This window comes from Homalodisca vitripennis, chromosome 4 (assembly GCF_021130785.1).
Source record: "Homalodisca vitripennis isolate AUS2020 chromosome 4, UT_GWSS_2.1, whole genome shotgun sequence".
Lineage (NCBI taxonomy): Eukaryota > Metazoa > Arthropoda > Insecta > Hemiptera > Cicadellidae > Homalodisca > Homalodisca vitripennis.
The window spans coordinates 129,501,608-129,529,545 of NC_060210.1; the positions used below are offsets into that span (position 1 = coordinate 129,501,608).

At 36.4% G+C, this 27,938-nt stretch overlaps 1 protein-coding gene across 1 annotated transcript in view; it reads left to right on the forward strand.

Annotated features, from left to right (window-relative positions):
• The first annotated feature begins 303 nt into the window (after positions 1 to 303).
• Positions 304 to 27,938, forward strand: part of LOC124360158 (homeobox protein SIX6-like) — a 69,950-nt gene continuing 42,315 nt past the window's right edge. Inside the window, exon 1 of the mRNA XM_046813528.1 lies at positions 304 to 1,008. Coding sequence (XP_046669484.1) covers positions 326 to 1,008 — 683 coding nt within the window. The 5' untranslated portion in view covers positions 304 to 325. The remainder of the gene's footprint in view (positions 1,009 to 27,938) is intronic.

Below are 27,938 nucleotides of genomic sequence, written 5' to 3' on the forward strand. Positions count from 1 at the left end.
TCCTTTGTGCACACCGGTGGCAATTTGTTATATTCCAGGTACAATAGTGATTTACAAGTAAGTAATAACAGGTAGGGGGCGGGGTGGGGGGTGGGCGGAGTGTTGTTGTTTGTGCCCGAGTCGGAGAATCTCAGTCGCAGATCCATAGCGGGTCGCTTTCCCACTGAAACCGAGCGCTGCCGACACGCGATTGGCCGGCGAGCGCGGTCTCCATGACGACGGGGCGACCGGCAGCCAATCGGCGCGCGGCGCGGCGAGCCGGCCACCTCGCCGTGAGAGGGCCAGTCAGTCTGACATGATCCTCCGTCCGGAGCGGTGCGAGTGAATGCCGCCCACTATGGCGCTGGGATTAGGCACCGCCACGGCCACGCATCCGCTCTCGCCCGCGGCCCCGCGCGTAGTACCCGTGCCCGTGCCCCCCGTGGTCCCGAGCCCCGTGTTCGCATTGCCGACCCTCAACTTCACCGTGTCCCAGGTGGCCGCCGTCTGCGAGACACTCGAGGAGTCGGGGGACATCGAGCGGCTCGCGCGGTTCCTCTGGAGTTTACCCGTAGCTCACCCCAACGTCGCGGAACTGAACAAGAACGAGGCCGTCCTCCGCGCCCGGGCCATCGTCTCCTTCCACAGCGGCAACTACCGGGAGATGTACTCCATCCTGGAGCACCACAAGTTCACCAAGGACAGTCACGGCAAGCTGCAGGCGATGTGGCTGGAGGCGCACTACCAGGAGGCGGAGAAGCTGCGTGGGCGGCCGTTGGGACCCGTGGACAAGTACCGCGTCCGTAAGAAGTTTCCGCTGCCTCGCACCATCTGGGACGGCGAGCAGAAGACGCACTGCTTCAAGGAGCGCACACGGAGTCTCCTGCGTGAGTGGTACCTACAGGACCCGTACCCTAACCCGACCAAGAAGCGGGAGCTGGCCCAGGCCACGGGCCTCACTCCCACTCAGGTCGGCAACTGGTTCAAGAACAGGAGACAGAGAGACCGTGCCGCCGCCGCCAAGAACAGGTCAGCGAGTGTGCCACTCTATTACAGTACAATATTAGCCTACAACTTAGGTTATTTGTGACCAGTGTTCATATCTGTTGGAATCAACATATTCATTGTAGTTCTAAATGGACAGAATATGTTTGTCGTAATTTGAAATTAACAGCGTCTTAGGGTCAAATTTGATTATTTTGTCAACTGTTGAAGTCGAATATGTATAATCGAACAAATTAATTGGGCCCTTACTTTGGCATACTGAAATGAATTTTGTGTTTATAGCCTACACATTATTTCAATTGACACAAACTTCCTTCACAATGAAGTGAGGGTAACAATTACAGAGATTGCATTACAATTAAGAAAGATGGCTTTGGCTGGAAGAGTTTCGGAAGATGGTAATCAATATATGTAAAAATACTTTTTTAACAATAGCAATAAAAATTAGCCTATTGTTAATAAACCGTATTCGAGTCACACGAATCAACAGTTATCGCAGCAGCAGGAATAAATTAATGGAAGGGCCTACAAAAATTGAAGTTAATGCGCTGCTGTAGCAGAAAAAATTCGAAAATACATACAAAATCAAAGTTTAGAAAAAGTAAATTGTTATCTATTATTGAAAATATAAAAATAAGGAACAAAATATTTAATATTTTACTGTATAAGACAAGAAATCTTTCCCTTATAGCTGAATTAAATTTACATTCATTTTATTAATCTGATATGTAATGAATTAATCTGATATGGGCTACTTTTTCTTGAATATAGTTTATGATACATTACTCCATTATTACGAAACAAATCAGGTTATATAATTATATTAAAATTCTAATTGAATTTAAAAATCGGACTCTTAAAACGTACTTCTTTTCATTTAATACAAATATCCGCTTTAATGCCATACATATTTTATAGTTATACAATTTGCTGGTTTTGTAGGCACATGACTGAATTCTTTGTTTAGATTACTTTGTCAAATGATATAAATAAAAAGGTTTTATTCTGTCGAGAAAAATAGAATTAGAACTCTAGTGAACAAGTAATAACAATCCTTAGCATCAATAATTTTAAGAATATTTCAACTTTGGACCTCGATACTGAATTATCCACATAATTAAATTTTATCGTCACCTATTTAGCATATATTTAAGAAAAGTTCAGATTTTAATTCTAATAGTTATTACAAATTTTTGCTATCTAGTTAAATTTTTTAGTTAAATAAAGTAGACCGTATTTTAAGAATACGGGCCAAAATGTTGTACGGCCCTACAACTGAAGTTTTTGTTGGCTAAAGTAACCTTCAGGTGTTAACAATTAGTGTGCGGTAGGTGGGCTAACCGGACGGTAGCACGGCCGATTAGATAAGCTATCGGTAGTAGCACCGCTCTGTCACGGGCGGCACGGCAACATTGCGGTGATATAAACGGCCGGTCGCAATATCACGGCTACCTTTCGTTATAATATTTCAACTTGCCAATAAAACGGTTGTTATAACAATTAACTAGTATTGATATGGGTTACGTATAAATAAATATAGGCTTAATAAAGAATTAAAAGTGGAAATGTAGCCTACCTTGTTTATTTTTAGAAAGTCAAATTTAAATTAATTATTGAATTTTCTTCAGTTTTGATTTTTTTTTATTAAATTTTTTGTTTAAACAAAACTAGAATTTTTGTATCTCATACCCTAAAGCACATTAAGTCATTGATATACTTAATATAGGCTACGTATTATATGAACCATTCTTATACGATTTGATTTAAAATTTTCTGCTTTAGTTTCTATTTTCTATGTTTTTGTGTTGAAATAATTTAGATTAATTATTACTCTTATTTATTGACTACCATCGGTTTCCCAATTTACATTTTTTCCTTTCATTAGGCGATAATTACAACTAGAAACATACAAGGTGCAAGAATAGCTAATAAAACGCAAAATGTAGTTATTACATAATCCTATCAAACAATGATAATTACTTTTATGAATTATTTAGTGTTTTGTTTGAATTTTTCTGCTATCGTCTGTGTTTTACATTTTTAGTTTCGAATTCATTTAAATTAACTCTCTCATAAAAATTAATTTATTATTGCCGGTTTCCCACCTTATATATTTCCTTTAATCGGGTGACAACTAGAACTAACATTATGTGTATCATCAAGAATAACTAATCAAAAGTAAAATGTGATTATTACATGCAGTACTAACAAATAATATTATTTAATGTTTTGTTTAGTTTTTTTCTGCTTTCGTCTATGTTTTACAGTTTTTGTTTTGAATTTATTTAAATTAATTCTCCTATTTATTTATTACCATCGGTTTCCCTATTTAGTTCTTTCCTTTCATCGGGCGATAGCTAAAACTAGAAACATTACATACAACATGCAAGAATAAGTAATCAAAAGCAAAATGTCATTATTGCATACAATCATATAAAAAAAATGATAGTTACTCTTAGTCTTATGTGTTATTTAGTGTTTTGTTTTAGGTTTTCTTTTAGACTGCACATTTTTGTAAGACGAGAAAGGACATTAAGGAGTTTTGTTTAAAGTACAGTAATGCACACTTGCAGCTAATGAAATGAAATAATAAACTACAATGAAAATTTTGCTTACATATTTTTCTTTAGTGTTAGCATTTTTCTCTTAAAAAGATATTTAGATACTCGAACGCAACTTTGGGCAATTTATTTAATTAGTCAAGCTCACATTGAGACTATCCCAGCGTACTCAATGAGTGACAATTGAGTACAGGATTCCCAGAACTCCAGTGAGGTTTTCACCACAAATAGACAATGCTATCCCAGAAAGGATTTCATCTTGGCCGGACTTTCCGGACAGAAATAATGTGGAATTTCCGCGCATATTGAATGGTCTATGAGGCGTGTACATGTGTGTGAGAATCGCTGTTATGGATCTAGCAAGGAAGGAACAAATGAACTTTCAAAGTCAGATTAGGACTTCATCGCAAAAAAGAAGCCATGGAATAGCATAATATGCATACTTTATTTCTTTAAAAATCTGTCCAATTTTATACTTTGAGGCAACAGATGCAATAACATAACCTTTTATATGTTATAGGAATAGTGAGAAGTGTTTTTTTTTCATTTGTGACAAAAGTTTCATTAGAAAATACTGGGTATAAAGCTATGTAATTTTGCAATGAATTTTTCATAAAATAAATATAACCTGCAATAACTATTTAGTGTACTCCCAGTTCTATGTAATCTCCTGTTAAATACTTTGAAATGTATACCTTATAGGCTAAATAGCCTTGAATATAATTTATTTTGTTATTTCCATTACTAGTTCAAAAAAGTCTTTTATCGTATTTAACAAAAATCTTTTATTTTTATTGTGTTCACTAGTTTGTTCTGGAATATTTCATAATTCGTTTCAAGAAATTATGGATCACATTTTTAATTTACAAGGTAATAGTAACAATAATAAAAAATGAGGAAATTGCATATGGTAGGTTTATCCATATCTCGTAGCATTGGTTAAAAAGTAGGCTAATTTAAATTATAAATAAAACGCAAATTGTATTCTTTTATGTTATCTAGTTCAATATTATAGTTATTGTAATCATTTCTAACGAGGTATTAGGTTAAATGTGGAATACTGATCATTATTTCAACATATAAATGGTTTGTTTATTTTTGAGTAAATTTTGGAGTTGGTTATGAAGTATTTACAGTAATTTCCATAACTTGCAATATTAACTACAAATACGTAACTTAAAGGGAAAATTGGACACCATTTCAGAATCGAAGAATTGTGTCTTCCCAAATATAATAACACACAAACCATAAAATGGGTCTGTAGTTATACAGCTTTATTGAGTGTATTGTGGCAACATTACTTTTTCTTGCATAAAAACTAAAGTAGGTTAATGAGAATCCAATTATTCTAATAGAAATATCAGCTAACGTTAAAATAAGTATTTGAAGTTAAATGGAGAATGGCGTTGTAAGTCTACATGTTACAACGTTCACTGTCTCAGTATCACATGAAAACCAACCTCGTTAGTCATAAAGATAATATTTAAGAGGTAAATATAACTGTAACTTTACTAAAACTTCCCACTACGATAACAACTTAAAACCGGACAGTGTTAATGGTGGAGCTTATTCGGTCAACTTGAGAGGAAGTATCACTTTGTTCATTAAAAAAAGTATGTTAGTGGAAATAAAACTTAAAATGAGGGGGTAACAATTGTAATCATTTTCTGTAATAACACTTGTAAAACTTCGATTAGAAGTAGCGGTATATTCGCTTTCAAGGATAATAAATCTAATATTTTACTAACGTCAATTAAAATATAGGGCCTAATCCAGCCTATATGACTTTGATCTAAAAATCAATACCGAATTTTGGGTCCTCAACATCGAAAATAGTAAAAAAGTGCTCTTATTTTTACCCAATTAGGTCAGTAGTCTATTTTACATATATATTTGAGGATATTCTTAAAATGTATTGATTTTTTTAAATTTAGCCTATAAATTAACTATGAAACAACGATAAACCTTAAAATTTGCAATGTATTCAAATTCTCGAGAACAAAATATAAATATGTTTTCATTTGGATTTTATTTTACAGTGTGGTTTACAAAAGCATGCAACAAAATACGTATTTGTATTTTTATATTTCTCGGAGTTTAGTCGTGGTGGAAAAGAAGTGCATTTTTTGGCCTCTCCGTTTATCAAATCTTAAATTCATCGGTTAGAATTAGCGTGACGTAATATTATTAAACTACCAACGAAGTACGATTAATAAAATTATTAATAGAAAACTGTCCATTACAATGCTATTCGTGTTATGTAGGTAACGTGTGGCGTGTTGTATATTATTACTTTTACTATAAATTATGTAGAGGGATGTATTATTTCCGTATAAAATCTTTAATATGGAATTATGAATCACACATTTTCCTTGAATTTTAATTTAAAGATATAGTTTTGTACTTAGTTGAATTTTAATTTTTCGACATATAGGCCTACATTAGTTGCTTACAAACATTGGGGGAATGTAATGATTAAGTAATCTAATTATGTGGTTTGAGATCAAGAATCGGAATAAATAGGAGGACTTTGGGGAGAAACATAAATAACAGGGCCTATTTTGTTCGCTTTGTCTGTAAATTCATTAACCTACCCAAAACACTAAAATTCTATCAAAATCCCATGTTTTATTTTTAATAGTTCAGAATAACGAATTGTATTTGTTATTTAGAATAGGTTCATGGATATAAAAATTAATTTCTAATTTAATCCCTTATAGTAAGGCGTATAGTAAATTGACTTCCTTACAATGTAAAAGGTACGTTATCATCCCTTTCTTAATTTATAACCATAGACCTATCTAATTCTGAGTGAGAGTCATTCACAATATTCTCTTAAAAAAAAAGTTGTGGTATTGTATTTTACAACGTTTTATTACTCTTCCTCCTCATACTGTATGCCCGTGACTCAGCGGTGACGTCACTGTGCCGTAGATAGGTGCCAGACTCCGAGGTCCCAGTCAACATGTGGTGTCGGAGTGCCAAATGTCGTGATTGACTAGTGAATGGACGACCTCAGGTCTGGGCACTCTACAGGAAGGTCGGGGCAGCCATCACACGGGCTTAAGTGAGTCTTGTGATGGCAATCTCAAGAGAGTAATACCTAGGTACGTCCGGGTGTAATATGGTTCGTTCGAAATGTTCTTTAAAAAGTCTGTGAGAAATGTAATCCCAATGGGGAAAAAAACAACAATGACTGTGAGAATTGCCAGCAAATCCTGCCGCATGTTACGGAATTCATTTCAGCATATATATTTCCCATTATACCCTTTTTATTGTGCTTTATTTATTATAATTATGTAAAAATATGTATTGAATTGTTTAACTCACCATGGTATAATACTTATCATGCAAATGCATACTTTTCTTTCCTCTAAAACTAGCAAAATAATATTAAAACTAGAACACTTTGAAACATAAACTCTAAGGTATTGTTTATTTCTATGGTATATATTCTAATAGGCTACATTACTAAATATCTATTATTTCTATCCGTATATACAGTACTACCAGCAATACCAATACTAAACAAAAAAGGTTTAACGCGTCTTCCAAATTGTACAAGTACACACGTTTATAAGCATTACAAAATCAATATTTCCAAGCGGGGTAGAGCCCCATCCTTACATATGTAGTTATATTTCCAATTTTATTATAATTAATCAAGATACTTCGATATCACCGTATTTAATACAAATAAAGTTCACATGATGTGTGTTGTAAGACGTTTAAATGAAAATAGAATCTGCAACTGTTAATTTACTCGCAAGTTATAAAATCTTAGAATTACTGTGCTGAACTCCAAACAAGGTTGAGTAGTCAGGCTTGAAAACGATATTTTAAAGACATTCAAAAATATTTGTATCGTTCAAACCAGTATTTTATGTTTTAAACTTCTACTCGCAAATTCGTCTAGGATAAGGTCTCAGTGAGGTAATTTTGTTTCAGTTACAATTTTGTCCAGCTGATAGACTACAATTATAATTTCCCCAACAGTAAGTTTGATATATAAAGTAACTATAACGTAAATGTTTTTACTTGATTTGTGTATGAGTGAAATGATTATAGTTAAGTCTAATTGAGGGCTTTAACTAGTTATGGAGATAATGCAATCAAGTTCGTATTAATTAAGAAGCACGCTGAGTCTGTAGGCTAGACGAGTCAATTAGAAAATTAGAACGGTTGGGTTTTTTTTTTATTTTTTTATTTTTTTGATTGCAGTGGATTAATTTATTGATTTCTTTTAATTTTACGGAGTACATGGCAAAATAATGTAACCTACATATTTATATGTACTAATATTTAATATAACAATAACTTGTAGGTGCTATTGGAACCATAAAGTTCTTCAATCTATTGCCTATTGACTGTAAAAAAAACGTTATGTACACGGCTTTAAATCACATACCTTAAACGAAATCTTAGTTTCAATTTTGTGTACGTTAAAGTAAATAAATGTCAAGTGAGTGAAAAGGCCAAGACTTTTTACATAAAAAAACTAATAATAAAGGTTTTATAAGTTTAATCCCAAATAGTTTCAAAACCCTACTTTTGGACAATAAAAGTTTCGAACATGTTTTCAAATAATTTGAGGTTATGTACGTATCAAACTATTTAAGGGTTAGATAATACAGTTTTAAACACAGTAAATACATGTTTTATGTAATTTTCAAATCACGAACACACGATTCGGATTAGTTAGCTTAAGACCTACGTGCATTTTGACAATGATTCTAATCTGATTCTTATGTGCAGTTGACCAAAACTATTAGGTTTTTCATGTTTTTTTTTATTTATTATGAGTAAAAGAGAGAGAGAAGCAACTCGAAAACTAGAAAGATACATACAGACTTTTATAGGAGGAATAAACAGTTATTCATACCCGAGTTATTATAGATTTATTTAAAAAACTGAAAGAAAGCGGTGGTCATAAAAATTTAAAAAAGAAAAATATTTCTTATGTTTGCGTTTTTACTTATGCATAACAAATTTAGTATACATTTTGACGAAATTGCGATCAATTTTTAAATGCACTGTGTCACCATTTGTTACAAATCTTAAATGTTGTTATTCGTCTTCTATTCTACTCTAGTTCGGACAAGAATAATGTAAAATCGTTACTCTTTACTTCATATTTAACACTCTAGTAGATTGCCTAATGATCACTATTCCTGTACAATATCGACAAAAGAATATTAAAACCAGTGTTAATAAAACCTGTTTATTCAGATAGTTTAGAGGGTGATGTATTTTGTTACAACATTAAAATTCGAAAGGTTACTATTGAGAAGGTTCGATTATTTTAATCGCTAAAACAAGATAAATTGTTTTAATCGCAAAACGTGTTTTATTGATATGATTGAATTACTTTAATTTATTACCAGCTTGATCGATTTATTTTGCTCATCTGTTATGGATCTTATCAAAAGGAGTGTGAGGTTATGCCCAGAGATGCGGGTAATACCATCCAATGCTGATTTGTAGGGGAGAGTTAAATAAAGAACAATAGTGGTACAGCATTTTATGGTCTAAAATCTATAAAGAAATGTTATATAACCATTTGGGGCTATAAAGTCTTTTTATAATCTCTCTCGTTGACTCATGACTCCACATTCTTCGACTATAGTGCTCTAATCATCTCCAAGCCAGGGTTTCCCGAGCACACTGCATCAAAGATCACTCAAATAAATTTTTATTTGCCAGGGATATTTGCAGGGGTGAGTAGCTCACGCCCGGCCCCTGTTATCAGCTTATCAGACAGTCAAACACGGGCGGGACATGGGAATACAAACAACGCCAAACATCAACGTTTGCTCAGTCTCGTTTGTTGCTCAAGTCGAGGGAGTATCAATAGAGAATTAACATCGACGGAGACATTGAGATGTTGTCCTTATGTACTAGCGTGACCTCGTTTCGAAGTTTGGGTTGCAACAAAAGCAGAGCAATTTATCGTGGATAATTTCAGGTCAGGAGTCAGTCGGTCTGCTAGAAATCTCGATGACAGTCCACACCGATCAGCTGTTTTCACACTATTAAGGCTTCATTTTGTTATTTACAAACCGACCGGCTGACAACTTGATATCGACTCCGCAATCCGATGATTGCTCGCTCAATAACCGATCTCTGCCCTCTAACCGATTACTGTGCTCTATACAGCTCAGAAGCTGGCCGATATTCGCACCAATTTGGAGAAATTAGCTCATGTAATATCGCTCCCGTAAGTGAATGGATATTATTGCGTAAGCGAGGCGTTTCTGTCACTGCTGCTTACAAGTATCATGTATTCAAGCAGCGTTGCCTCGTTGTCTTAAAAATTGTTTCCTGGTCCTCTAAAATTTTGCACTTTCTAAATTGTTTCGAAGTAAAATTATTATTATATTTTGTTATATGTATTTAGATCATCCATAATTAATCAATACATAGTCCAATGGAGTACGTAACCATTACCATTTATATCATACATTTAATAAACTTCACAAAAAATTTAGTTATTTAAAAAGTTTATTATGGTATATTCTTTAACGCACTACCTTTGGAATTTTCAGTTTGCTCTTAATTGTATGTAGATCCATATTTATAATAAACTATTAATTATGAACATGAAAATTCACCATTAAAGGTAATTCAATCAGTACATTCTTTTTGAATTTTGAAAACTTTTTCATTCAACACCATTTAGAACGCCTTTCCTGAATGCGTAAAAATTATACAAAATTGGTTCACCATTTCACATGGAATTTTGGTAACTTAAAGTGATAGTTGAAAGTATTTTTAAAGGAAACATAAGGGTATGAACTTGTACCAGTATGATATTATTAGATTCCGAGAATGATATGACATATTTTTATTATAAGATATGTAATTTTAAATGGTAAGCCACTTAAAACTGTCACTCCCTAAAGGCCTAACCCATTGTAAATAACATAAAATAGGCTACTTATACTAGTTTACCAGTTCCATTGGGTCTGGATACAAAATATCACCGATATTCCTACTTCAAACGCCTGTAATCCTCAAAGTACGACATGTTTTTCCATTTAAACTATTACTAGTAAAGTTAGCTTTAACGTCTTTGTCTCTGAAATATAACGATTAAAAATTAACCGAATCAAAAACCGACTAATCCACCTACATAGTTTCAATTTTGAAGTGTTATTTCTTTCTGTTACCAATCAAATGTAATAAAACCCCAACTTTGACTTGACGATACATAATAAGCCGTCCGTTTTTACAAAAAAATTATAAAGACCTCATCTTGAAGAGTCTTCGATTTCAATTTGTGATCTGCGACTCGAACAAAGACGTCGTAGCTGGCTGGAGGCGGGGACAGAGAGAAAGAACAGAGAAAGACAGAGAGGTAAAACTCGTTAGAGGCAAAGGAACTCTAGTGAAGACTCAGAAATAACCATCCACAGTTCTTTGTAACCCAACCGGCTGGAAAATACGAAAAGAAATTGTTATTTGCGAGTCGCGACTGTTTAAGAGGTGATTCAATTTCTGCTAGGAACAGAGCGGGGCGGGGGCCAGCATCGATTTTACAATTACAGTTGCAAATGACATTATACATACGCATGTAGGGCCTGCAGCCCTTTAAGGCTCGATTGTGAGGCAATCTGAGACGCATCGTTGCATTCTGCCCTCCGTCGCGTCGTTACATCGGCCCTGGACGACCTACCCTCGGTCCCCGCCCCGCGCCGCGACGCGCCGTCTGTCGCAGTCATCGTGCGCTAGTTACAGTCAGTCTCGGAACTATCGGCTTTACTCGATTAATAACGTAAATTAGTTGTAGTCTAGTAGAGGACAACGTAACATTTGCGTTAATGTAATACTTCATCTTATTAACAAGCAAGGTTTACCACAATTACACGGATTGCCAGAATTACAGTATAATCAAAATATGTACGGTTCTTTACCACTATTCAGTTTTAGTATTTACAAAGAATCATTTTATTATCACTTAGGTTACTTTTGGATCGTATTTGTGTATAAATGAGGTAGCCTGATATTGTTTTATGGAATTTACACCGTTGCATGGCGTAGCGTACTTTACTGTTTTAAATACCTAGGGTTGTATTTTTTCTTTTCACTTAATTTTATCGCATATAAAGAAATAACTTACCGAAAAGCTCGTTAGTTTGTTTAGCTACAAAACTTAAAGCATCGTAAGATGTGTAGTAAAAAAAGATGATTGATCCCTAGATTGTTTTTTAAGCGCCAAAAATACACCAACATTAGTAGATCTTCTCAATATAGACTTACAGTACATCTTTTCTTTTCCTGTACTTAACTCGCAGAACATCTGATCATTTATACTGTGTTATATATGGAGCACAATGTGATCAATTTCGAAGGAGGCTTGGTAGCCAACCATCGAAGGCGACTGGACCAATTTGTCGAGATCATTGAAGCTGTCAATGTCGGGACTACTAGTGACTTATCTTCCAGTCACATTCGATGCTAACATTATAAGCATTGCAAACAAAGGAGAATTAAAGTCACCACTCCCTCCTCCTTCAAATCGTGTCGTTGCCTTGTATATTCTCCTATGGTATAACTCTTGACAGAAAGGTCCTAGAGAAGTTAATTGGTTAATAGGTAACTCTAAGGAAGAACCCTATTGATTTTTGGAGTCAAAAAGTCAAAGTACAGCCCGTCCGTCTGTGAAATAACTTTTGATAAAAAAAGTCCAAGAGATTTCGAGTTTGGTTCATAGGTTCCTCTTGGTCCATGGAAGATCTTTCTTGAATTATGGCCAAAAGACAAAAAGGCAGCCCATAACTTTCTGTCTTTACGACTGTACGATAACATTTTCGACGCTCTGTATTTTTGACGATGGGAGGATTTTTAAAAGAACAGAATACTTTCTGGATGTTATGATCGTTTATTGATACAGGAATCACAAGCGTGATGCTCTATATAGCTCTTGATAGAAATATTCTAGAGATTTGAAGCTTGATAGACAGGTTCGTAATGATCTAAGGAAGAACATTATTGGTTTTTGGAGGCCAAAATATCAAAGGATAGTCAGTCCATCCATCTGTCTGATAACTGTTGAAAGAAAGGTTCTAGAGATTTGGAGCTTAGTTCATAGGTTCCTCTTAGTCCATGGAAAATCTCTATTGATTTTGTGGTAAAAAGGTAAAAAGACAGTCCGTCCGTCCATACGATAACTCTTTCGTTGCTCTTTTTTAAGGTTCGTTTTTGACAATGGAAGAATTGTGAAGGGAACAGGATTTTCCGGATATTTGCCATCGATCAGTGATACAGGAATCAAAAGCAGGAAAGACGATGACAAATGTCCGGAAAATCGTGTTTCTTTCGCTCCTCCCTGCTGGATCCTCCAATACTCTATCAGTATCGTTAGAAAACTCACTCGTTACACAAGGCAGCATGTATGCTCATGGCCCATGTGAGTTCTAATACTGTTTGAAAGATTCCCTTTAGCAGGCCGATAATACTGTTGTGCATGCTTAACGCCGGCTCGACACAGCAGCGTATCACAAAGCAAACATTAACACCTCGCCTATCACAAAGTAGGCCTGAGTATTAATTATCTCCTGTGAGAGCGGTAAGCGAGAGGCCGAGGTCCGATGTCAGACCGCACCCCGTACCGCGCTGTACCGCAACGTACCGCGGTCCTGCCGGTAATTAATCGAGCCTACAGTCTCGGAACTAACACGTGACCAAACCACATCAAAGTACCGCGCTCTTCCACCATTTTCACTGCTGTATCCTCTTTCTCTCCGTTTTTGTCCGTACGCGAAATCAATACAGTCTCCTGGAGTCTGCTTTGGTATACGGGAAGATACGAAGAGTGTCAGTGTTGTCTCTATGAAGATTTTCGGTTGTATTACCACTATTATACACAAAGATAAACGGTCACATCACCTTTTTCGGTTAATATTTTAATGTGTTCAGCCCTTTTAGTGGTAAACCTGAAACATTTCTTCTCTGATCATCATTCCATGAAAATTTGTAGCAATTCAATGCAGTATTCAGGGTTATTTAAAGATAATGTCCATGGCAAAACGGTTGAAGATAAGGTTATGCATTGTTAAATACCGCACGCTTATAAGTGAAATGATTGAAGGAATGGCATTTTTATGAGTACATAAACTTAATGGTAGTAAGTTTAATTTCATTAAAAACCATGTAATCTTATTCATTCATACAGACCTACTGTAAAGAATAAATTAATAACTTCATCTGTAGCCGGGTTTACTTGAGCCTAGGTATAAAATTACGCAAATCCTCTTGGAGTAATGACAAATATTTTTACTAAATTTCCAATTGAAGATCTTTCACAGAAAATTACCCATCAAAAATTACCCAGCACACCTTAAGACAAGATCACCTTAATATTTAAAGCCTTTCTGGGTATCCACATTCCGTTGTTATCTCCAAACATTGTTCAACTCGTTAATGCAACTTATTTAATGTACAATAGCAGAAAGTTAAGATGTAAGGTTGGATATCAGTGGGGAATTAAACAACACATGAAATATTGTCCTCTATCAAATTTCTGTGTTAGTAATTTTAAAGGACCTGATCTTCTCAATCGGATTTTTACAGATTTGTTAATATTTCCAGCCGAAATGTAATAAGCGGCTGTGGTGCCACAATTCGACCCCTGTTTTAGCCATACGACTCCCAAACCTAATACCGTGCAGCCTCTGCAGCTCTGGCGGTCATTAGACTCCACCATCAGAACTAATACGCTCACTGGTTTTAATGTTAAAATATCCCTCACAAACATGATTCCACGTGATACTGTAATAGTCGACCACTAGCAGCGAGTGACTGACTACACAAGTCAGAGACTAGTAGCCCGGGTGGAGCGGTGACGGTGACGGCGGCAGCCAGAGACTAGGTGTCCGCAAATTGATGAGCACGTCCAGCCTCGCCTCGTTGAATCCATCACCACAACTCAATTTGTTCGATGTTGTCAAAAATGGCTGTCCGTGGCAAAAAGCGTAATGGCGCGTACCTAATGGTATCATCAATAGGTGTAATATGACTGATGACTCGACTCTGATGGCTCTATTTCTTCTTCTTCATTACGTTTCACGCCTTCACTTTCTCATCAAGTCCCCCTCCGAGGCCCCGCGCCGCTCCGCACGGCTGTAGTTTTTTCGTACCCGATTTTTTTCAACAATCAATTACGGAGTGGGACCGGATCGCTCAATCAACCGCTGCGTGCGATGATGCCTCCTGGTCGATAAACGAAAACTTGTTCACCGGCCGGTACGGTAATTTTTCACTTCTGTCGACAAATTACCATCTGTTGCATCACTGAGTTGAGTTGCGGGAATTTTAACTCTTGCCTATTCTGGATGTAAATGTTATTCACAATTAAGCTTCGTGATATTGATTTGATTGTACTGTATTACTCTGTACTTTGCAACAAAACACATTTACTGTTAAGTCATGTACTGCGTCTGATTTACAACTATTTAGCGTTGCTTCTCCTCAGTACTTCGCACTGTTTTAATCCATTTTATAGTTTTAATATTGTAATAAATATAAGGATTACATGTCAGTATGGTACAAATATAAAAAATATAATTACTCATGTTTTAAAATATACTTGGGATAACTATTAATAAGTTCTCCAAAATTGTAGAAGATTGTGAGGTATCTACCATTTGGCGGATATTTTTAAAATTGTTTTAGTGAATTAATAGTTGACTTTATGCAATGATGATCGCCAAGGAGACAAGTCAATACGATCTTGTAACTTACGAAGCAAGTGATCTCCAAGAAAACTAATTTTATAATTACATAAATAAACTAATCCATCATTGATAAGGGATTAGATTCCTAACATAACAAAGGCAGATTTGGAATTTTTAGCAACTTTAGAGCTAAATTTATAATTATTGTTCTATCTAATTAGTTTATTCGTCTCCAAAAATAGTCACGGAGTTATAATATTAGTTCATATGGGGAATATAATTCTAAAAAACGAACCTTAGGTTTATTTAAGTCAAACACAATATAAACGCAGGGACCTATTTGAGGTTAATAACTATGACCAATCAACAGATTGCATTAATGATGTACCATATCCAGAAATGGTAGTTCCTAGGGCCGGCTGTTGGATTGCGCTGTGTCCCAATTCTTTTACATAGCTAATCCATAGGCTCTGCCTGATGATAATTAGATTTGGAGTAGATTGAGGGGGAGATCGCTTCAGCCCCATTTAGAAATACTTGGATTCTTTTTATTTTTCAGTTCTTAAGTTCCAGTACTGACTTAAAACAGTTATTACAACTCGGTGTAAATATGTTGTTATCGTTTGTGCATTATAGAATTTGAATGGCTGGTTTACCATTGCTATTTTTGGATTGATTTAATAGTTCTGGCTGGAAATGGGTGTTTTACTTGTCAGTTCAATTAATAAATACCTTGTGTCGGAAATTTTGGTCTCAACATTAGATTTTTATTCTGACACTATTATATATTGTACTGCTCACGCCGGTCAACTCTAACTGGAAGAAAATATTAAAAGTGGATTACCCGGTCGGTTAAGAGACTTTTGGATGAAATTATCAACATATCAAATATAAAAGTGATGAAGGAGCTTCCCAAGTTTATACAGTCCTCCAGTTGACAACGAGACAGTGAAGTGTAATGTATAGAGGAGGCGAGAACACTGACGGGGCAGGGAGAGGAGGCAGTCAAGTCAGTTATTTCTTGATGTTGTGTGTTCGGCGCCAGGAGGAGCGCTCTTCAGCTGTTGATGGGCAAACAGAGTGGAGAGCTCACCAAACAAAACAACACCCTCAACCTCACGGTCCTGTCTGCTGCGATGTGCTGGTCCTGTCTGACTTTTAATTGCTGCATCCTCACCTGGGCTATTAGGCTTTGTCTCCAGCACAGATCGCTTACCTCACCGGGAGTCGTATCGTCCGGAAACAAAAGAACGCTCCCGGTGATCCATTATTGGAGTTGACCCAGTAATGCTGATCAATGGACTGGAGTGAATTAGTTTAATTTCAGCTGCGTTCCTTTAATCTACTTCAGTTCAGTATTAAATTCTTTGTCTGAAGTTTATTTTTGACGATGGAAGGATTGTGAAGGAAACAGGATTATCCGGACATTTGCCATAGTTCAGCGAAACAAAAAATCAGTAATACTACGTTTCGAGATCTGAAATCCGATCTCTTCATCAGGTAAATAACTAACCTGACACATAATTACAAACTAACCTGAATTAAACAAATCATACCAGAGCGTTGTGACACGCTTAAGTCAGGAATCAAAACCACCATTTTGTGTGTCAATTTCACTAACTCTAAAACATGCACTTAATGCTCCAGTTTAATTTTCTCGCGCCTAACATGCACTTAGGCGTGTCACAACGCATTGGTATGATTTGTTTATTTTACCCTAGTTTGTAATTATGTGTTAGGTTAGTTATTTACCTGAAGAAGAGATCGGATTGCAGATCTCGAAACGTAGTGTTTACTGACTTTTTGTTTCACTGAACGATGGCAAATGTCCGGAAAATCCTGTTTCCTTAACAATATTAAATTATTTCCCATTTCTGGTTCTTACGATTACGTTGCCGATGGTATCACTGAATTCTATTTTCCACAGTTTTCACCACCTCAAATTTTCGTGTAACACAATTTGATGGAAGATTGTTCTTCACGGAAACTTTGATTGTGTCATAAATGTTTGCACACACATTCACAGAAAACTTTTAAGATACTAACTCAAGGTGCTAACTACTTTTATGTATGGTTATCATCTCTCAATGTTCTGGCCGTGGCGGCCTGTTTGTTCCTGAAACAGTAAAATATGAAATCTAATTATGATTTTTCATGAAATCGAACTGAATGATGGTTTTAGTTTGAACACATCCGTGCCATTTATGAAAAAAAGTACAAAGCACTATTTATGAAAATTCTCAGTTTTGGGAATTTAAAAAGCATTGTTACTAATATACCACATTCTTTCTTAATCCTTTTGGCATCTAGGTGCTGATATTGAAACAGTTTGTTATCCCTCTCGATTTGTTGAACGGATTAGAAAGTGCGTAAACAGAGTTAAGATTCATCCGTTTCCAAACAAATCCAACATCTATTTATAGCACGGCTAGTACAAAGTACAGCAGACAAAGGGAACGAGGGAACACTTACGAGACACTAGGTGACACGTTACTGCCGCGTCCTGTTACGTTACAATAGACCAAGTGCGGTGCGATAGGTGGAAATCTGAATGCCGGAGGGAAATGTATTGATTTAAGAAGGCCGGGCAGGAGGGGGAGGGGTTGGATTACTCCAGCCAAGTAGTTAGAATAACAAGGGAGTAACGAGGGTCAGGTAATACCGAGATCCCGAGGGAACTGAGGTACTCCCGACTCCGCCGGTCTGGACCATTTCCATAACAGACATCTGGCGCCCAGGGAACTGCAGGATTATAACCGCAGACTTATCCTGTAGATTGCAACATTCGCGTAACCCGTAACGTTATTATGTTGTGTTATACAATTCAATTTAGGTTTCTCTTCATAAAATAACAGTATTCAATGTTCTATTACATTTTATCAGGGTTCGGATTGACATGAAATATATATATATATATATATATATATATATATATATATATATATATATATATATATATTATTTTAAAAGAAAAGAGAAAAGTGGGTATTGATATTGAGAACATTATATGCTCAATATTTTTTATATAAATAGTTTGAAACTACCCTACTAAATGGAAAATGATTTATGTTCATTATCAACAGTCTTCGAGTTAGAAATGGGGTTTTTTACAGTCGATGTTATCGGGAAAGGAGAACACGTCACTTCGTAGGTAGAAACAAAAATTATAAACAAACAACAATGGGATACTAATGAATAATGCAAATTAAAATAGCTTCCATTAGGTGGGTGAGGAGGGATCTGTGTTGTTTTATTCTAATATTCAAAGTTCAAATTATTCAAAAAATTATTTAAGTTAAGTGAACTAAATTCAATCTTTATTTTGTTTAGTGATAGCACGAATATGATAGAGCATTTAAATTGCACTGAAGTAAATGACCTAAGAGCACGGTGTAATGATCAGATATAATAATTATAGTTTCTTCCACACGAAAGCTCGTCCATCAAACTCGAGGTGTCTGGTCGTGGCCAGGAACAGGAAGCAGGGTGTGACGTTACTATCACTTACCCAACATGGCCGCCGCTATCTGTAACAATCGGCGGGCCGAGGTGTCAAAACATGTAGCCTTGCGTGTACAACAGGGGCTACCGCAGGTTACATCACTGATCTCCATTATGTTACTTTTATTAAATTTGGGATTAGACGGCACCACGTGGGTCGGACAAAGTTTGTAATGGTCATCATTGATAGTAAAGATCAATATTAAAGAGTACGTGACAAACATAAACAGTAGGCTCTCAGTACTGTTTAAAATGCTGCGATTATAGATGTGTGTACAATTAATAGGATATGTAACTTTATCATTATTAGCTTTGTTTTTGGGCTTACACTAATCAAGTGTAGAAACTGTAATAAATCTTCTCATCATTGGGAACTTGATCTAAACATTTCTAATAATTATTTTTAATTATGTGAATATTTCCAACAATTTATCACGTAATTCTTTATACAATACAGTCTACTTATTACACTTGTACCCCGTCATGAGTAGACTACTATTAAAAAAACCGAAAATATTTGTTTAGGAACCCATTCGCATTCTTGGGTCTAAAAACATTTAATATGATACCTAAGCAAATTTATACCTTTCTTATAAAAAACTTTCTTTTGAAGCAAATTAAAAAAATTATAGATGGAAAAGATCCAACATAAATCGTATAATAATCTTTTATTTATCTTGAAATAGTATTAGAAATTAGAATTAGTTCTTAAATTAATAAGAACTTTTGTTGTATGCAAATAATGTTGTAAACATAAAATATGTAGTTATAATTTTTACTAAAAATAAGAAAATTAAGTAGCTTCAAATAAGTACTAACGATTGAATTCAATTCAGTAATATATAGAATCAGTTTTAGATTGAGTAATAGTGTTAACTACCTTTATTATGTAGTAGGCTGCACATCACCTCTTCACCTGGGTGGCTAGTACTCCTAATAACTAGTTTGTCCTTAATTTGTTACGTTTTATGGAATAAAGCATTCTTATTCTGACATCAGGGAGAATAAAACCTTAGAAAATGTTTCAGGGTGTAGACTGACAACAATAAACTACTGTCTTTCTGGTTCCGAGTTGGTGGTTTATTATCAGTTCTTACGACATTGGGCTATTTCGACACTCCCTCTTATTATTTGCTGAACCTAGCTAGTTTCTGATTTTGTACCACGTGGATGAGTTGTAAAGCCAAGGCAGCCAACCTAGCCATATGTACTAAGTGCGAGTATTTTGTGTTAAATATGGTTTGACGCAGAGTTATAGTTTCTGACTTGTGTCACCACGTGAATGAGCTGTAAAGCCAAGGCAGCCAACCTAGTCTCAACCAGCTAACAAGTCCACTCAAGTCGCAATAAGTAATCAAGTCGGTTTCTAACTTTGATTATATCGGAAGTCAAATGAGATTAGTTAAACGCGTTTTGAAAGTCAAAGGAAAACTGTACATCGTAAAGCAGGAGGAAAATTACTTCGTTTGGTGCGACCGTGACGCGTCGCCCGGTGTCGACTCAGTCTCAATTTGAGATCAAATACAGCTGCTAATAGAGTCTTTGTACTTGTCTGACGCCGACTTGACGTTTGATGTATCGTTTCTTGCACGATAACCTGCTTGTTGTGGTGGAAGGTGCGTTTAACATCTATTATGCCGCATCATATCTCATGTTGAAGCAGCATTATTCCATGAAACGAGAAAATCAGTTCGGATGGACGGTTTTATGAATGAAAATCAATTATTATAAGATGGCTTCCTGGTAAATTGAAATAATGCCGCAAATATCAATGAAGAACTTCTGTATGAATACAGAAAACCACCAACTTAATTTGAAGATTTTCATAACTTATAATGGATTTAGTAGTAGAAATGCTGATTTAAACTTATTATTTTGTTAAAAATATTGGTATCTTGAAATGTAAACCTTCTCAATTAATAATGGTCTTATGAGTATTCCATTGCGATATCGGTGCACGAAGATTTTGATCTTCTCGTAACAACATCCTAGTTCATATAACACCATCTGGAGTAGAAATACTGCATCAAACAATTACATATTTATGATAATAGTTCCATGAAACTATTGAAATTTCAAATTTCAAACGATTTTTTAAACGATTTTTTAAAGTACCTTTGAAATTAAATAGTGTACTTCCAAGTATTTATTCTCTTCACAATATATTATTTGGTTAAGGAATTGTTTAATTTGAATTACGTACTTCAAAATAGAGATATTCCCAACGCGGCATTTGTCTGACCATTTATGGTAATTTAATGTATTTAACCCACTAATTGAGTTTTTAATCATAATATTGGTGAGTGAAAATATTAGAGATGATGCTTCCAAATATGGTAATTTGATTAAAATAACGACGCATTAAAATATTTTACATCCAACTCAAAATATTTCTTTCTTTCTTATTCCCAATACACCATTTCATTTCTAAATCATTACATTTTAGGTACAGTAATTAAAAAGAGTTAGTCAAGAGCCCTACAACAATTACTATAATTACGATTTTAATTACTATAAATTCTGAAAGTGCCTCCGAAGCAACCCATCCTTGTCAATGGCTGGCTAAACGGTTCGACAACGTTGGCTTTTGAAAGACTCCTCGTCAAATTACAATCACTCGTGAAATATTCACAACAAATCAGTCTCCAGTAGGGCTTGACGTGTCGGGTATCCCCCTCCTCCCGCCACCACCCTCCCCCCTCGTGTGTGTGTGCATGTGTGTGTCGCATGTCCCCCTTACTTCAGCCTCTTATTACAGAGGAGGCGTTTTGCCGGCTCGATTAAGCCTTTGTGGCGCACTCGCAAGTCTAATAGCCCATTACTCTACTCACCCGCTACGCGTTTTGCTAAGGAATTAGACACTATACACCTCCCCCCACCCCCCACCTAGCCTCTTGTCACCCTTGCCTCGTGTGGTACTACTTCGTGTTACTTGTCAACAGGATTGTTACACTAGCAACTTTACACCTGATTGAATACTGACTACCTGTAGACCAGTAGATGTTATTACTCAATTGTGTCAAGTAATTCAATGGATTTATGTATTACTCAATATGAGTAATAGTTTTGTGTTGGCTGAGCGTAAGCGAAGCCTGTCATTTGAGGGGCTGGAAAAATATCTATCCGCACGATACTCAAAGCTTCGTATCTAGATAAAAAAAACATCGACTTCGATGATGATACATGTCTCTTCATGGTATTTAGCTGAGCATTAGAGAACAGTTTTACATTCGTCTTATGTGTAACCACAACGGCAATCGGATACACTCAGAGCTAATAATCTTCAATCAAACTTGATCAACATTATGTGACATTTTAAAACGTGTAGCCTAGACTGAGAAGTATACATTTTGCATGCAACCTCAGCGAATCCTGTTACGCCAAGCGTGGTGTTGCGTACTATTATCTTGTATTGGTGGTATGATATTAACTAACAATTCAACGATTTTCAAGTGTATAGATTATTAGTTGTCAACCACCATTTCTGGGATTTCATTTTCAACATCAGATACTTAGAAATTAAACCCGTTTTGAAATTCCCCAAACACGTTGTCTCTGAATACAATAAGTATATATTTTAGTAATAATGTTTAATTAATTTGTCCCCAATTTTCACCAGTTTTCTACACATTTCAAATTGATTCAAATTTTAACCAGACCTTCGATTAAAAGCTAGGAAGACTCTTAAGCTCCTACGGGTAAGAGAATTCTCCTTTTCAATGATTATAAATTGCTCAAAAACTGCAATTATGTAAATAAAAATGTTTTTAATATAAAATAAGAACATCAGCACGAGTTCTTGTTAGGACCGATTCAAATTTCTCCCTCGCACGTTAGGGTGTTAACATGAGGGGGACTAAAATAACGTATTTTCTCTAAGGAAATTTGCCTAAAAATACACATATAACAGCCTTAACTTATAATTAAGGTAATTTTTTTTATTTATCAATTAATAATATGACATAACACGCACTTTATACTTGGGGCGTTTTGTCTTAATGATAAATACATTCTAGAAGCTTTCCTATATAAGTCAATATCTGTTATATTTATTCAATACTTTACCAGAGCCAGAAAAGTCTAAATTACTGCAATTACCTTCATTAGCTCACCGGTGAGAGGTTCTTATACATCATTATAAAGCGAGACGTTGCACAGAACGTGGTGAACTGTTGTGGTAATGTACCCCAATTCCTGCTCTATCAATATGTTTACTGTCCCAATGTATGATTTGGAATCATAATTGGTTTAATAGAACTTGTGCTACTTTTCCGATCTTGGCAGACGTATCTGCGAGGAATTTACCGAGCAAAATGATATGCAAGTATGGACGCTGTCATTAAATTTAAATCTTCAAGCTAATTTAAACTAATAGCTGTTTTTCGCTTCTTTCCTTAAGATAACTCTCTGTGATTTTAGAACAACTTATAAATGTTGTCTGTAGCTCGAGTTCTCATGGACACATCCCGGCCGCAGCACAGGTGCCCTCCCAGGATGTCATTCATTACTGCAGTGTGAGGTAGAGCGGCTGCAGTAAAGTGCGGCAGAAAGATGCCCTCCAGGATGTCAAAGAGTTGTGGGCGTGTGTGTTGCCATTACTGCACTGTGAGGTAGAGCGGCTGCAGTAAAGTGCAGCAGAAAGATGCCCTCCCAGGATGTCAGGAAGTGGTGTGCGTGTGTGTTGCCATTACTGCAGTGTGAGGTAGAGCGGCTGCAGTAAAGTGCAGCAGAAAAAATGCCCTCCCAGGATGTCAGAGAGTTGTGTGCGTGTGTGTTGCCATTACTGCACTGTGAGGTAGAGCGGCTGCAGTAAAGTGCAGCAGAAAGATGCCCTCCCAGGATGTCAGGAAGTGGTGTGCGTGTGTGTTGCCATTACTGCACTGTGAGGTAGAGCGGCTGCAGTAAAGTGCAGCAGAAAGATGCCCTCCCAGGATGTCAGAGAGTTGTGTGCGTGTGTGTTGCCATTACTGCAGTGTTAGAGCGGCTGCAGTAAAGTGAAAGATGTAGGATGTTACTGCAGTGTGAGGTAGAGCGGCTGCAGTAAAGTGCAGCAGAAAGATGCCCTCCCAGGATGTCAGGAAGTTGTGTGCGTGTGTGTTGCCATTACTGCACTGTGAGGTAGAGCGGCTGCAGTAAAGTGCAGCAGAAAGATGCCCTCCCAGGATGTCAGGAAGTGGTGTGCGTGTGTGTTGCCATTACTGCACTGTGAGGTAGAGCGGCTGCAGTAAAGTGCAGCAGAAAGATGCCCTCCCAGGATGTCAGGAAGTGGTGTGCGTGTGTGTTGCCATTACTGCACTGTGAGGTGGGGCTCACCTTGCATGACCACCTTCATCACCACAAGTTCATTATCGTTTGTCTTCTATTCATTCTGTCCCTCACTTGTTCGATTGCAATTCTCGTCCGATCAAGATCATCATAACCCAGAAGCACACTCAGACCTTAGTTTGGTTTCTTGGCTATTATTTTAAGATAATCTATATTGCATTTCAATAATTTCGTGATGAAAAAGAGTGGTTATAGTACATGACAATGTTATACAAAACTTTACGATTGTGTGTTCCAACTTAAAATCGCATTTACAAATATGCTCTAGATTAAATTAGATTCAACACAGTGATTACCAAATCTATGCATACCTCATTCTGAACTGGAATTAACTGGTTTAGAAATTTGTCTGATCTATTATAATTAATTAAGTAAACGAGTGAAAGTGAAATGAATATGGATCATAATTAATTTTCACCGAGGATCACTGTTACAGTATAGATTAAAAGAGCGGACAAAGGCATACAAATCATCGCTTCCAAATTCAATGGAGCTCGATTACCCGCCAGGGCGCGAGCTCGCGGACTGCCGCGGCGTGGCGCGAATGCCCCGAGGCAGTTGCATGAAGCGGCGGGGCGGCGGATCCAGCAGTGGAACATCTTAATATCGCATTTTCAGTTGTATTGTTATTTAATTTACAGTCCGAAATTAGTATAATAATGGTAATTACTGGATGTTGAATGTGTAGGACATCGGGGAGGGGCATCAGGTCGTAAAGTTCGCGGTGGCGGCGGCGGCGTGCCCGCCTCGGACCTCGTAAACAGTGCGGCAGAACAACTTAATTGTGCGAGTGACCACAGCGAGCGAGCCGCGTGCTGGAACTGGAGGTAGTGGAGCTGGAGCTGGAGCACTCAGCCGTGCTTCAGATGGCGGGATAGTCGGGGTTCACTTGTTTGGAGAAGAATTAATTGGGTCCAATGAAGCAATGAAGTCCCTATCTGGTTTCTCCAGAGCTCACCGAATCCTTATTTACACGTCCATGTTTTGGTCTATATTGTAAATGCCAGATTTCTTACAATACCTAAGAAATTCAGTACGGATCAATATACTTCTGTCCATCGATCAAACTATGGACGTTCAAGGTTTTGAATGCCATATGATCAAATTTCAACCAATTTTGAAGAAGTCTGTGCTAATGAAAATTGGTATTACACAATACGTGCTTCATAAATTTTAATACTTTAATTCGTCCCCACAAATTCACTTGTTATCTTAGCAGTTTATTTAATTAATTTTTCGTTTTTTTCGTTAAGCCATAAATATAGCAACATATTTATGGTTTTAATTGATTCTATAGTTCCAAAAAAATGTACGTGTGTTGTAATGGTTTGTAATCCCACCAATGGCACTAAATGTGATTACGAATTGGTTGTATTTGACTCAGATTTTATTAGATAGTAGATACTTCCGTGGAATGACCAATGTCCCGGATACGACAGCAGGAATCTGGCTGGAAAGCGAGAACAAACATGTTTTAATGATGTTAACAGGCGAAAAGTCCAAACGAAATCAGTACGCGGATGTAGAGTTCACCTACAGTTCACATTCCTGATGAGACAATAAGAATACCTTTTCACCTAAATTTTGTATTTTGTAGTTTAGGTGTCTCTGATGATGTCGAAAGGATGTAAAGAGTTTGTTTTCAGCTTCTTCATCGCAGACATATTTGGATCTCTTCAGACGAACATGACTCAAGATTCCAGGAGTCCAGTCAGTGACGCTGCACTAAGAGGAAGGTGAACTGAAGCTAAACTCAGCATTCGCATTGAATCAACCCTGCTCAACATAGCCACATAAAAAACAGTATATTTTGCAAACGTTTTGTTTGAGAGCAATGAATGATTTAATGCAAAGATAAGTAAGCAACAAGCCCAGCCTGATATTATTGATAAGGAAACCGTGGCATTAGCCTTACCATACCGACTTGTGGAGCATCCACCGTTGTTACGAGGTAGGCAAGGCTGTCCTAGGTATTATAAAATTTAATAAACATAAGTAATTTTTGGTTTCTGCAATTTTCCTCCCCACCACACGGAAATAGAATTTATCACAAAGATGAGAGTTGCTTGCGCTAAGTTGGTGTACGGCCTGGCCAGGGAGTTTGTATTGAGAGTATCCGATTATAGCAGCAAGTAACTCAGGTGTGGGTATTATAGGCGGGATTATGTGCGGTTTGGGCCTCATTGCCTGGGGTGCCCTTGACTCGTGAAAACAAAGTTATAGCTACCCCATTGCCCGTGGTAATACTAGAGTACCGTACTGTAAATTCTTTACAAACCAGGAAATATGCAACGCTGTTTTATATTAATACTTTTAAACATCAACAAATTTAAATTAAAAATACAAACGTGACAGAATAATTTTTTAAAGTTTAAATTCATCGTTCATTTAAAAATGTGAAAGTATTTGTGTTTTATATTTTTGTGTAATTGCTTAATTTGTTTCCTCGACGCTAGGAACAGTTTTCAATAAATACAAGTGTTGGTTTGAATTTTAATTTAAAAGATTACATTTATGGTTTAGATCCTGATGTATTATATTTCTGTTTCAAAGGACTACATTGTAAAGAGCGTCGATTTATTTATGCTTAAGTCATCATAATACTTATATTCAGTGGCTACCTTTATTTTTAAATAATAAATTATATCTTTAAAATGAGAATTATTGCAACAATTTTGGGGCTAAAGCAGTGGAGAAAATCGTTCGAAGACTTGACTTTCATCGTAGCGGAAGGGTAAGGCTCTGTAACAAAGAGGTCGGGGGTTCGATTCCGGGGAGGTTAATACAAATTACCCAATGTTTTGGTCAGTTTTTTCTCAAAGACGATTAGCCTAATAAATTAAAATGCCACTGCCGTAGAAAGAACCCCTTTAAAACATCGTTCTTGTGAATCAAAAGGAAATTCAGTACAGCTGTTTCTTGAATAGTATTCTAATCGTCATCAGTTTATTTAGTTGCACATAAAAACTCGTAAAAAAATTTAGTTGCACAAAGAGGAATACCTAAGACTCAGGTGTACAACACAAGTGTGGAGAATGCATCAATATTTGTATATTCTCTGTAATATCGTGCAGTTGTCAGCATGTGTGCACTAGACTGGGAATCGATCACGTGATGTTGGCGGGGGGGGGGGGGGGAGGGGGCAATTGCTCCAGGGCCCCTCCTGCTTTGTCAATTGTCCTGCCTTTTCTTCCCAGTGCGATGCGATGTTCCAAACATTACCCCTTCCAGTGTTTTAAAAATAATTGCCTCCAAATAGAAATGTAATCGAGCATGTTTTTACATTCGTTCCGATAAATATCGGCCACCCTCTCGGCTTTGAAAGATATTTACACACGACTTCCTCTTTTATAATGCTAGATTATTTTTCGAAATTAGTACAGTTTTATACCACTCCGTTGCGGGGTTTTCATCTTTTACAATCCAACAGAAGAAATCGAGTAACAATCAATCTCTTTCAGTTACAAACCATGTTATCGTCGGTTTATGTGTGATGGTATTGTACTTTTCTAAATTCAGTTGGGTGGGAAGGAAATAGGTCTTTATTTGCAAAAGGTATCAGTGATTGTTGAATCATTTCTTGTAGTAGTATTATTTTTAATATTGTTTCCATTTATTGTGAAAGGTGAACAATCATGAATGAACATACATCTTATGAAATTTTCGGATAATTTCATTGCAAAATTAACTACTCATAGAAAAGTAATTCTTAAAGTTCTACTTATATCTGAAGAAATATCTTTCTCAAACAAATTTTACCAATAATATTTCATGTTCGAGGCGATGTCGTGGGCTTATAGAGTTGTAAATATTTTTAGTGATGACGTAGAGAATGTAAAACTACTTTTTGTGTACGTAGTGATTTAGAATCTATTTTACATGGTTTGATTCA